A 12,912-nucleotide genomic window follows, 5' to 3' on the forward strand; every position below is an offset into this window, starting at 1 on the left:
CCCTTGTACAGTGTCTATACAGTAACCCATCACATTTTCTCTCCAGACTGTGATCATGAAAATCCATCATCAAGAGCACATTTAGGTTTTAATTGGGGGTTTAAATTATGTCGACAATTTCTGGATTTATTGTTACAATCATTCTTCCTGTTTGACAAGTAAATGCTGCAGCACAAGGCTCCTGAGCTCCCTAACGTCCGACTGGAATCACATAATTATCAAATATTCATATCAATCTTCACATGAGACACGGATTATAACTCTGAACTAAAAACTGGACTAGTGGTTGTTTTATTATCTGTCCTGAGAACCTGTCTAATGAGTATTAAAGTTTCTCATGTGTTGTTTTTTTAAAGGGATAGTTCAACATTTTGGCACATTTGCCCATTGCCATAATCCCTATAGTCTTAGCAGTAGGTTTGTTACCTTTAATTGTCGGTGCAAGCTATTTTTAGAACGGTGGAGCAGAGCCGCGAGCTGCTCAGAGCTACGCTACGGAGGCTAATGGGATTTCTTGGTTTCCTTCATCAAACTCATCAAATACACAATCCAACAACTCCAAAACGCTCTGGTGGACAAGTTGTGACCTGCACATTCACCACGCTATGAGATAATAACAGAACGTTATGAGACAGAGTTGTTTTCTTGGTAAATGCAGAGACTGCTTGCCGAAAAACTGCCCTAGACAGGAACGTGCATCAGCTGTTTTGCATGAATTTACCTCTAAAACATTACATTTTTATCTCATAGCGTGGTGAATGTGCAGGTCATAACTTGCCCATGAGAGCGTTTTGGAGTTGTTGGATTGTGCATTTGATTATTTGAGTATTTGTCCTCTGTAGCGTAGCTCTGAGCAGCTTGCGGCTCTGCTCCGCCATTCTAAAAATAGCTTGCACCGACAATTAAAGGTAACGAACCTACTGCTATGACTATAGTGATTATGGCAATGGGCCAATTTGCCAAAAATGTTGAACTATCCCTTTAAGTTATTGCGTAAACAAGAACTTAGGCACATGCACTCACACACAGACATCACCATGACGACATAAACAAAAAGCACAAAAACAATCGCCTCCTGCTTTGGGAGGACTTCTTCTTTTGTAACTACCTCACTGGGATGTCCACTACCGGGGAAGAAGTTGCCGTCGTCATAGCGATGTAGAGAGATGTACAGCACACTGGGGTCGTTGTAGAAAGCCTCCTGGGTGCCGTTGCCATGGTGAACATCCTGGACAATGATTGCATGACAGATTAATAAAAACCACCAGAGCCTTTTTTTTTTTTCTTCCCCTGTCAATGGCAAAACTCGTTTTTTTCTCAAAATCTTAAAGCTTTTGATGAAACAGGTTGTAATTAGCGTTTGATGGGAGTCACAGTGTGTGTGCGGACATGTTGCAGGCCTGTGTGCGGAGACACACACACACACACACACACGTGGTGAACAGAGACAATCACCTGGCTATGGATCAATAACTCCACATGTGACTGTGTGTGTGTGTGTGTGTGTGAGTCTGTGTCTCCTCTAAGCGTACGTGACAGTTCAGATCACACATGGAGAACAGAGATAACGGCGTCTCTCAATGAAAAAAAAAAAAGATATATAGCAGCGCTACTGTACGGAGCTGCTCCGCTTCTGAGACCGCGCGTTTGTGTTGTGTGCCCGTGATATATTTATGTGCCTGTGTGCATGTGTGTTTATTCCTGTCCATGTGGGGACCAGTGGTGCTGATCGTGCGGTGGGTCCTTCCTCACCCAGTCCACGATGAGGATCTTGCTGACGTTGAGTTTGTGTTGGAGTTGCTTGGCAGCGATGGCCACGGAGTTGAAGAAACAGAAGCCCCTGTGGACAAACAGACAGGAACAAAGGCGACCAACATGTGTTTAGCGGGACATCCTCACTAAATTAATATCACTGAATCACCATATGGACCTTAGGAGCCTCAAAGACATGGCTCCAGTCATCTGGCGTCATATGGTGGCGGATGGATACTGAGTTCAGCTTGTGACAAGTTGCCGCCGTCGCCGCCGTGCAAGAAGTCGTACATAGAGGGGGGGAGGAAACTCCTGCCACGTAAACATTTACTGCAAATATTTGAAAAATGAGGATGTTTCATCTGAACTTGTTTTGTATTCCATCTTTCTCTGCTGACAAAGAAAAATGTCTCTTCGTATTACAACATTGTGCTGAGTCTGAAATCCTGCATGCTGGAATGCAGAAACCACAAATTTTGTGACAAACAGAAAACCGAGCTTATCATAAAATTCATCCCACGTTCCAAATGATAACACAGTGTGAATTGCTGGCAGAGACGGGGGGATGGAGGGGGACGGGGGCTGAGATGATTTCAGAGAAAATGAACTCACGACTTGGCACGGCGGCTCTCTCACTCACTGTCTACAGTAAAAGGTATGCAAAAAAAAAAGTGTTGATGTATGAAAAACAATGGAGGAATGTTGGAAGTGGCAGTGTCAGCATGGGTCGTAAACTGTGGATGCCTTTGTCTGTGTGTATGTGTGTGTATGTGTGTGTGTGTGTGCGTGTGTGTATGTGTGTGTGGACGGTATATCATGCATACTGCTCATACTCATCAAGAAGAAGAAAAAAGTCATTATCATCCCATAAATAACCAGTGTCAGGCAGTGCTGAGCACACACAGCCACACAGCTGAGTGTGGTTACTTGGCTAATGCCTCCTATCAAAGACCGATACAAACCCGTGCGTGCACACAACAACACAAGTACACACATCCAAGCAAACACACACACACACACACACACACACACACATACAGTACAGTAGACACACACACATACACACACACACACACACACACACACACACACACACACACACACACACATACACTCACTCACACAAGTTCTTTCAAGGTGCTTTTACTCTGTGTCCTGAAAGCTTGAAAGAAATTGAGCGGAGGAGGTAGGTTGCCCCAGGCATCAGGCAGGTAGCACACATCTCAGACACACACACACACACACACATTTACAGACACACACACACACACACACACACACACATTAAGAGAGAGAGAGAGACATAGGGCCCCTCTCTCTCTCCCTCTCTCTCTCTTGCTCAGAAGTGTAGCTGATCTGTAATAAATCCTTTGAAACACTTTGCTGAGACCTCCTGGCTCCTGGTATGTGTGTGTATGCGTCTATGTGTGTGTGTGTGTGTGTTTCTGTGTGTGTGTGTGTGTGTGTGTGTGTGAGTGTGTGTGTGCATGCTGCTGTACTTACTGAGGGGAGGAGTGGGTTGCATGGTGTCCAGGGGGCCTCACCACAGCAAAGCCATTCTGTGAGAGGAGAGCAAAAGCCTCAACACCTTGCTGCCGTCATAAATCAAAACGGTTGTTTGCATGTTTACCGCCGTTGTAAATAGATTTAAATTACAGTCAACGGGCTGAAATATCCAAGGGGAAAGGTACCAAAGAACACTGTATATTATTGTGTTTACCCCACAAACGGTTACAAAGCACACTGAGAGAAAACACTCACTTTGTCAGAGGTGATTAAGTACATGGTACAAGGAAAAGGCGCATGCACACATACACACCTTCAGCTCTCCTTGTGCGACTTTCAGAGCCAGGTCTGTGACGCATCCCGCCGCGATACGGGAAGCTGCTGATGTGTGAAGTTCGTTCCAGACTGTATCGACATCTACCTGTCAGGGAAAACCAGTGACGAGACGAGTAGAGTCAGTTCAAAAGTCAGCCGCAGATGTTGCATTGGAGATGCGGTTAAAATGAGCTGTGTTGAAAAGGTTGAAAGGAAAGTTGCTGCATATTTAGTTTCAGACTCATTGCCCTGTTTGGTTTTAACTTTATGAAATCCAGTGAGACCAGTTTGCACTTATCTCATTTCATCTAGTTTCAACTGCTGATATATGGAAATGAAATTTGCAATAATAAATCAAACGGGGGAATTTTTCTCACAGTGCGGTGTAAAAACGTTTAAATGTGCAGCAGCTGAGTGCAAGAAACGTTGTTTTTCCCACATCCACCTTCTGTTTGTTGCATCTATTCTCAGTGTAAAAACCTGTCTTGTGTTCCCCTCGTGTTGCTCCACGCTCCGAGACTCATATTTCTGGTGGTGTGCCGTGGTGGAACAATGAAATCAGAGGAATTTCTTTTATCACAGACTTTGCCATCTTGTTCCAATCACCCCTCTTCACCAGACCAGCCGAGGGCCGGAAATCCAGGCAGATCAGTCGTCTTATCAACTGACACCCAGCCCCCTTCTTCTTTTCCTACCTCCTCTCCTCTCCATACTTTATCTGCCTCCTCTCTTCTCTTTGTACTTCACAAGGCGTCTTGAGGCCATTATTATCTGTGTTTTGTCATATGACAAAAGGGAAAACACCTTTTGGCCTTTTCTAGCCTCTCATATTTTTCCTTCTCTCATTGTCCATTGTTAAATACACTCTATTTAGCTACCTTCCCATTTTATTGTTTGCTTCTTCTTTCAACAACACTCCCTGTTTTGCCCAGAACCATTCCCTCTAAATAAAATCCAGTTTCACTGGCACGCACCCCTCCAAGCTGCAGTCTCTGTGCATGCCCTCTTTCTTCCCCTCTTCTTTTTCAGTTTCTCCCACATCTCACCTTTGTGCAGCCTTTGATTTCTGATTGGGGTTCAAAGTCATCTTCGCCAAAAACAATAGCATTAGCAATTTGTAGCATTATTAGCTTAATTGTGTAATGAGGCATAATCAGCCGTGTAATGTTTGCTGTTCAGTAATGCAATTAGATAAGTGGAAAGATTCCCACATGACTGGTTTTAAAGGGGTGTGTGATGTGTGTATGTGCGTAACTGTCTTTGTATGGTTGTGTGGGCAAATTTTAGTTTGAAACCGTCGTCATGCGGAAACTTTAGTGGGTCCTCACATCAGTTGGTCTGGGTTTAGTTGAGACAGTTAAAGTTAAGTAAACGCAAGTGTCATTGCAACTATAGAAGAATCAATGTAGATGGATGGATGGATGGATAGATGGATAGATAGATAGCTCACCCCAACTCCTCCACATGGTAACATCACAAAAATCCGTTGAGCCAAGATTCCTGCAGGAAATAATTCATGTCATGAATGTAATATCAGAAATTAATGAACTAATTTCATCATTATTATAATTGTTATTATTATTTTTATTATTATTATTATTATCATCATCATTATCATTGATTTTTACCAGCCAGCTTGCGGTTGTCCAGCTTGAGGCGGTTGAGAGGGTTGGTGCCAAACAGAAGCACATGTTTCTCTGAATGGACCGACTGCAGCTCCTCTAGAGTGGCCTTCCTACTGCGGATACGCTACACAAAAACACACACACACGAATATGTATAATATTCAATATAACACAACATATAGTATGTGTCGTGTACATGTACTGTAAGTGTGTACATGTGTGGACATCCCAGCCTGTTGGGATTAGGCATTATTAGTGATGGATAAGTGTGTGTGTAAGTGTGTGTAAGTGTGTAACATACCTCACACTGGTTCCTGAGGCCTCTTTCCAGCAGTCTGGACCAGATGCTCTGGACCCTCCCAGCATGCTCAGGGTGGCGGCTGTTGTCACCACAGGTACACTGGTGCTTCTGCATCTGGGCGTCATAAACCAGACCTAGACACACACACACACACACACACTTAATAATCTAATCGCAGGTGAACTGTTTCCAAAATACCTCAGCAGGTACTAACATTCAACATTTTTTTCTCTCTCTCTCCACATTTTCAAAAACGTGCTGCTCACCGGTGGTGAAGCGTAGCTGGACGTCTGCGGTGGGGCTGGACAGTGAAAGAGAAGATATGCTGCTGGGTGGATGTGGAGGAGGCAGCGATGTGGAGGCCGGGGAGGACCGGGTCCGAAGCAGCGGCTGGTGAGGCCAAATTAGGGCAGGCACGCTCATGGGGTCCAGCTGGAGACCTTGTCTAAGGATCACCTGCCTCTGCGGTTCCCAGAGGAGAACAAGGAATGTAGGAGCATTTAAAAAACAAGCAGCACATGGCAAAGACTTAAACTTCAGTAAATTCCACAGACTCTCCAAGCTCCAGTTTCTCTCTCCAGTACATTGCAAGTAGTCATTATTTGGTCAATTTAAATACTGCTTGTCTAGAACGAGCAACTGATAAAGAAAATGCAGCTCTGCCAAACACGCGGCCGCAAAGTTATAACTCTCTGTGTTTTCATAATGTATAAATGAAGCTACAGCGCCCTCTGTTGTCAGCAGCATGGCTCAAACAAGAAAATTCATGTACAGTACATGAACACTGGGGACACAAATTATACACATTTAACACAGTTTTGATGTTTTCTTTATCATTATTATGACATTAGTTATACATTTTTAATTAAAGACTACATTCTAAATATCACATCTGTTCTAAAATTATACTGAAAGAGCTTTAAAAGAGGAAATAATATGCACATGCTGCTAATCCTGGTGATGGATACTCATCAGAAACCACTGAGTTACAGTAAGATACTGAGGTCATTAAATAAGATAAATGAATCAGCAGAGAGCCTGTGTCAACATACGTTTTCTTCCAAAAATATATTAAAGCACAAGGGTGATTTTCTTTTGAGGGACATAAGACTCTCTATAAAACTCGGCTAAGATACGTCTGTGAATTTTTATTCGTACCTGATTCAGGGGATGTGAGGACTCGATCAAACTCTCCCGTGAGGAGGTTGTGGACTCTGTGCCATAAACTGAGTCGGTGCTCGCCGTGCTCTGTCTCCTGCGATGGCCATCCTCGCACCCCGAGCCCGTCTCCGAGCCGCACACGGACCCTGACCCCGAACCAGATCCTGATCCGATCTCCTCCAAGTCCATGTCCTCCGATGGGATCTGTGTCAGACGAGGCTTCTCAATGGACTTGATTGTTGTCTAATATAAGAGAGGTTTTTCATGCTTCACAACTTGCTATTAACAAATTAAACTCTTTGTATATCAGGTAAATATAATAAAAACACTTGTATTACACCTAACTAGTCTGTTTGTTTTTTATTGTCTGTGCCTGGTTCCTCTCACCTTGCTCAGGTGTGAATTCTGCTTGAACCTCTCCAGCTTGTTGTATTGCTGAAGCAGCTGGTGCTGAGTGTGTGAGTGCTGGCTGCCGTGCAGAGTGAAGGGCGAGTGGCTGTAAGGTGGTGGCTCCGAGCGTGTTCGCTCCACAGGCCTGTGCGAGGGCAAGTTGACTGAGCCCTCTCTTCTGGAGGGAGAGGACAGGTGAGGCTGCTGCTGCTGCTGCTGCTGCAGAGGAACAGAGCTCAAACCATGAACTGCAAAGAGAAGAAGAGAGTAATTGGTTACAACCGGGGATAAAGATGAGTGAAGGCAGACTGACAGGAGAACAGCACCGAGGGAAAAAATAGAGATGCAATGGAAAAACTGAAATAAACTTAACAATTAGAGGCTGAAAAGATCATCTAAAAGGAAGGAGGAGGAAAAGTAAGATGGAAAAGGGGATCAATGAGGCATAAGGGACTGTGTGATAGGAGTAGGAAAACACTCCTCTATAGAAAATACTTTAGTTTTACTGGAGAACTCACAGAAGATAATGCTGATTACATTTACAGCATGTCTCTGTGTTATCAGTTAAACTGCATCACCGCCTACAGCCTGATGGAGGGCGCTCTTGTGCTGTTGATTATACTGAGTCAAAAGAAATGATGAACAAGATAAAGGGCATTGTTGTTCCTTCATTCTGATTAAAGACCTGGCTTTGGTATTAACATTTACAAGTAAGCAGCTCTGAGTACGTCAGTTCACACCTGGCATTGAAACGCATCTTCAAATGTGTCTCAAGTGACCACTAGTTCTCACTTCCCTGCTCATTTCTGTTCGTGAAAACCAAATGAGTGGCTGTTTTTAGCCAGTGCGAGAATGACAGATAGGTCTGTTTATGATACGTGTGTGAGAAAGACGGAGGGAGCCAGGACGAGATGAGAATGAGCTCATCAATGCACTGCTTACAGCTTCACAAAAATGAAAGTGTGGCAGGAGACAGCAGTTGAGTAGGCGTCCACACTGCTGTCCACTTGTGATCAGATCACTCGAGACACATATTGATGCCAGATCTGAACGGATACACATATTATTAGGACACTGAATTTGAATATCTAAATGGAGTGGCACTGATGGTTTCCTGCTAAAATGTGAAAAACTGTGCCGTGAAAAAAGTCTGTGCGTGAGTATTAATATATGGTGGTTTGTGGCGACTGGAAGGACTTAGATGAAAAAAAAAAACATGAAACTGAAACAAACAAAAAAAGAAAATACATAAAAACTATTAACCAACGTGTTTATCGATTAAATCTAATTAAGTCCCTTGATCTTTTATGGTTGTTGCGCGCCACAGTCCTGCGTTCCTGTTTCTGCTTTACAAAAATATTTGCAGTTGCACAACTACAGTACTCACAAGAGACAAACTGGGAGTGCACCAGTCCAGTATGTGGTTCCAGTATGAGCACAGGCTGCAGGCGCTGAGCCAGGGCTTGACTGTTTCCTTCCACAGGCAAGTAGACCTGATGCAGAGCCGACACTGCCAATCGCCTGGCTACTTGCATGTCAGCCTGGGGAGAAGGACGGGGAGAGGTAGAAGAGAAGAGAAGACAAGAGTGGAGAGGTCATGTTAAGAAATGCTATATGGGCCGGTAAGAAGAAGGGCTTGGCCTGGCTTAGTGAAATGAACAATATGTGGAATTAGTCCACAGGGCGAGGGCTTAATGGGCGGCTCATAATGTACAGAGAGACTCATCATGACTAATTCAAAAGACACGAAAGCACCACAGAAATCAAGAGGGAAGTGAAAGCGTGAATACACCACATGTTTCTATAAGTGTCCTAGTGTACAGGCTCTATAAACCCTCAGTCTCAGATACACTCTGGTGGCATGAATCTATCTGCATATCGTTGTGATCTGAAAATGTATTTAAATTGATGCATGATTCATGAGGTTAGTTTTAGCTTTTCTTGGCAGATGAACCCTCAACAATTTAAATAGTGACTCTGAGGGGAACCCTTAAAGGGATAGTTCAACATTTTGGCAAATTGGCCCATTGCCATAATCTCTATAGTCTTAGGAGAAGGTTCATTACCTTTAATTGTCGGTGCAAGCTATTTTTAGAACAGCGGAGCAGAGCTGTGAGCTGCTCGGAGCTACGCTACGTAGGCTAATGGGATTTCTTGGTTTCCCTCATCAAACACGCTCTGGTGGACAAGTTGTGACCTGCACATTCACCACGCTATGAGACAATAACAGAGTTGTTTTCGAGGTAAATTCATCTAAAATTGCTATTGCATGTTCCCGTCAGGGGTAGTTTTTCGGCAAGCGGTCTCTGCATTTACCTCGAAAACAACTCTGTCTTGTAACGTTCTATTATTATCTCATAGCGTGGTTAATGTGCAGGTCACAACTTGTCCACGGGAGTGTTTTGGAGTTGTTGGATTATGTATTTGATGTGTGTTTGATGAGGAAAACCAAGAAATCCCATTAGACTCCGTAGCGTAGCTCTGAGCAGATTGCGGCTCTGCTCCGCCATTCTAAAAATAGCTTGCACCGACAATTAAAGGTAACAAACCTACTGCTATGACTATAGGGATTATGGCAATGGGCCAATTTGCCAAAATGTTGAACTATCCCTTTAAAGATACCATTGCTCACCTGAGCTGGGAGTCCAGCAGTGATGTTGGGCATGGCAGTGGGGCTGGGAGGCAACGTGAAATGGGCCAAATTACCGTCCTTCAGCAGCAACCTCTGCGCCTGAATGAGATTAAAACAGTCATTACTACACTGGTTATATCTACAGACAAAAGAAATTATCAGATCCATTTTGAACATAAATATCAAATGAAATCGACTTTTGAAAAGAAAATGTTATAATGTTCATAAAACTTAAATGTTAACCAGGAAAATGTGGTAAGGTGTAAATAAAAATCTTTCTATGATAAAATTACTATTCTGTATGAACAAGTTGTACAATCACCTGAAAAACTCATTTTCAAGTTATAAGCATTGCACAGCTCTATGTTGTCACTTCAACTATAAGTTTGGCTGTAAGTTGTTAAAACAAACAAACAAACAAGAAAGTAAAGTCTTTCTAGGAAATACTTCATGAATTAATCCAAGAGAAGATCAAATAGAGATCCCTGTAGATGAATTTCAAAGACTTCTGGCATCATGTGTACTGTTGATGTGATGTGTGTTTTAAGCACCGAACCATAACCTGTGCAGCTGTGATGCCAGATGCCGGTGTGGATGGGAAAGCTATAATTTTAAAATAAAAGAAACACTGACCTCATGAGCCACAGGAAGGGCCCCATTGTCTGAATGGAGGCTGTCGTTGGGCGAGCTGCACCCTGATGCTGGGTTGCTGCTGCTGCTGGGGGAGGAGTCTGAATGACAGCACGGAGAGAGACATCCATAAACTCATGACAGCCAACGACAGAGATGCGTTTATACAGAAAAAAATGATGCACATAACAAAGTGAAAAATTAATTAATCAAACTGTGAAAGTACAGAATGTGTTGGGATCACATGATGTGTGTTTCTAAAAACACGTTTCAAATCTGTCATGCTGTAAAATGAAGTATGAAATGAACTCAGTGCAAATAAAACCGAAGAATAAAATGATGAGAGCGATTTGACTTACCCAGAGTTTCTGTCCTGTGCTTGACAGCAGGAGGGGCACTGATCTTACGCTGCAGTGGATTTGGCCTTGTACTGATCAGCTTCTTTAACTTCCACTTCAGAGTGGGCTCGGAGACTGCACACACACAAATACACACAAATTAATACACAAAGAAGCACATACATTCATAGAGAGACATAATTATCCCTTTGGATCCATATGGAAACACATACTGTACTGTACTGTATATTTATATGTCACTTGATGACAATAACATCTTACAGAGTGCGTGAGCAGGAATACAGTGCGGTGATACTGATGCACTCATTTTCATAACAAAACAAAGTTAAAGCAATATGCAGCACAGCTGAACCGAGCAAATGCCTCAGTCCTGGTCAATAGCATGAAAAAGTTCCATGTTTACATTGGTCAGGCTCCAATAAGCTCAAACAAAACAATCAATCAGTGGCCTGCTGAGAGCAGATAAAAGGCAGCTATGTATTGTCACCGAGCCAAAAACAACACTGGAGGGTGTGTGTGTGTGTGTGTGCACGCTGGCACCTAAGGGTTCTGTGGCAATGCAAATAAATAGCAGCTTTTTGAATGGTTGGTGTACTTGAAGAGACGAAACCACTCCCACTCTCATTCACACGGTGAGGGAGACCTGCTCGAGACTCTCACGCAGTTCATTTTACACATACCTATGTAGATGTTATGTAACTGTTTCGGTCTTTGTGTCTCACTGTTGCTATTGTTTTTATCGCTGTTCGGTCTCTCTCTGGCCCTGCAGGCCTGTTGCTTTATGACTTTCTTTAGTCTCACTAGAAAGAGCTCTACACTGTGAAAGTTCACTCTATCCTCCACTTTCCCATTCTCTGTAGCCCAGAATGCATAATGTAATATGTACTGTACAGTTTGCTGAGACACCGAGATATGTAGTCAGATGACTGAGTCAGACTCAGATTTCACAAAGCGCACCAGAAGAAGAGCAGAACCTGAAGTGGAAAATCACCGGTGACCTTCACAGCAGCTTTCACACCTCAGGTTGGGAAACCCCATCACAGACACAAACAGCTGGAGGCATCTCACCTGTCCTGCGCAGGGCGAGGTCCTTACGCTGGTCGCAGGGTGAAGGCTGGGCCTTCGGTGACATGTCTGGAACTGGTAGCCTTAGTAACGAAAACAATATGAATGGGAATGAGGAGATTTGCTCTACGTTCTTAATGCATTGTATTTGAATAACTAAAATCTGAAAGATCTGACGATTCATGGATTATCATGAATAAATGAATGGTTATAAACACAAATTCACAACTGATCATTTGTGCATGTTTGTGCATCTCACCTGTATCCTGGTGAAGGACTGGTGTGGTTGGGAGTAACCCTATCATGGGTGGGATGGTTCTTCATTATTATATGTTCCCGGAGTTTCTGCCTTACCAGGGGACTGGCTACAGCACCTGTTAGTCAATAAAAATAAGACAATGAATTGGATCATGCACGGCCTTGCAGCTGATAGTCCTGCAGCCAAGGGTGGGGTTGATAATATAAAAATACAGATAAAATGTGTTGATGTTGAAATCTGAACAGTTTCCCCCCCCCCACTTTGGACTCTAAGCTCTTGTTGTATCAATAAGCAGTCAAGAGACTTCAAAACTACAGCCCAAAGACATTTGTCAAGTTCAACTCTCTGTTCTCTTCATTTCCTCTATGTGAAAAAAAATTTAAAACAGCACAAAGTGTTTCCTGAAACAAGTGTTTGTTTGACTTTGGTTTGATATGAGCAGAAATTTCCTTGGAATCTGAGAATACATCACCGCACTGTTGGAAATCCCCTCCTTCTTCATTGAATCGTACCGTGTGCTGTGACTCATATCAAAACCACGTCAACAACCTTATGGTCTTTCAGGGAACCTATGAAAAGACATTACAGTCTGATAGAGTACAGTATGCACGATACGTGTGATACTCACTCTGCTCGTTTTTATTCTTGCGTATCAGCTGTTGCAGCTCCTCTCTTTTCTCCTCCTCCATCTCTCTTTGCCTTTGTTCAGTGTTATACTGCAGGAAGGAAAACATGAAGACATGTTAACACTGGTGCAGCCTCATCTGCTTTAACTGTACATGTAAGATTTATACAGAAAAAGCAACATTGCCACAGTTAGTCGCTGATAAATATGTCTATTACTGAATCTAGCCACAGGATTTGCATATTGATAAAAGCCTTTATCTTAACAAAGGCATCTTTCAGTTGCAGCATTA

General features: G+C 43.1%; 2 protein-coding genes across 3 annotated transcripts in view; one reads left to right on the top strand and one right to left on the bottom strand.

Annotated features, from left to right (window-relative positions):
* The window catches only part of LOC146987004 (heme transporter hrg1-A-like), a 349,260-nt gene that overhangs the window by 36,902 nt on the left and 299,446 nt on the right, over nt 1–12,912 (top strand). The window lies entirely within an intron of this gene.
* The window catches only part of LOC146987006 (histone deacetylase 7-like), a 41,635-nt gene that overhangs the window by 10,651 nt on the left and 18,072 nt on the right, over nt 1–12,912 (bottom strand). Inside the window, exons 3-19 of one of the 2 annotated variants that reach the window (XM_085775955.1) lie at nt 12,624–12,711; nt 11,996–12,110; nt 11,740–11,819; nt 10,672–10,785; nt 10,316–10,413; nt 9,683–9,781; nt 8,438–8,591; nt 7,048–7,298; nt 6,658–6,903; nt 5,766–5,961; nt 5,500–5,633; nt 5,202–5,322; nt 5,024–5,073; nt 3,572–3,679; nt 3,256–3,311; nt 1,753–1,840; nt 1,109–1,228 (exon numbers count right to left, since the gene is read on the bottom strand). In XM_085775955.1, the coding sequence (XP_085632081.1) occupies nt 1,109–1,228; nt 1,753–1,840; nt 3,256–3,311; nt 3,572–3,679; nt 5,024–5,073; nt 5,202–5,322; nt 5,500–5,633; nt 5,766–5,961; nt 6,658–6,903; nt 7,048–7,298; nt 8,438–8,591; nt 9,683–9,781; nt 10,316–10,413; nt 10,672–10,785; nt 11,740–11,819; nt 11,996–12,110; nt 12,624–12,711 (2,118 nt within the window). The remainder of the gene's footprint in view (nt 1–1,108; nt 1,229–1,752; nt 1,841–3,255; nt 3,312–3,571; nt 3,680–5,023; nt 5,074–5,201; nt 5,323–5,499; nt 5,634–5,765; nt 5,962–6,657; nt 6,904–7,047; nt 7,299–8,437; nt 8,592–9,682; nt 9,782–10,315; nt 10,414–10,671; nt 10,786–11,739; nt 11,820–11,995; nt 12,111–12,623; nt 12,712–12,912) is intronic. The other variant, XM_085775956.1, reaches the window with a different exon arrangement.

Source organism: Trachurus japonicus, chromosome 5 (genome assembly GCF_045865225.1).
Source record: "Trachurus japonicus isolate A0001 chromosome 5, Traja_1.0".
NCBI classification, from domain to species: Eukaryota; Metazoa; Chordata; class Actinopteri; order Carangiformes; family Carangidae; genus Trachurus; species Trachurus japonicus.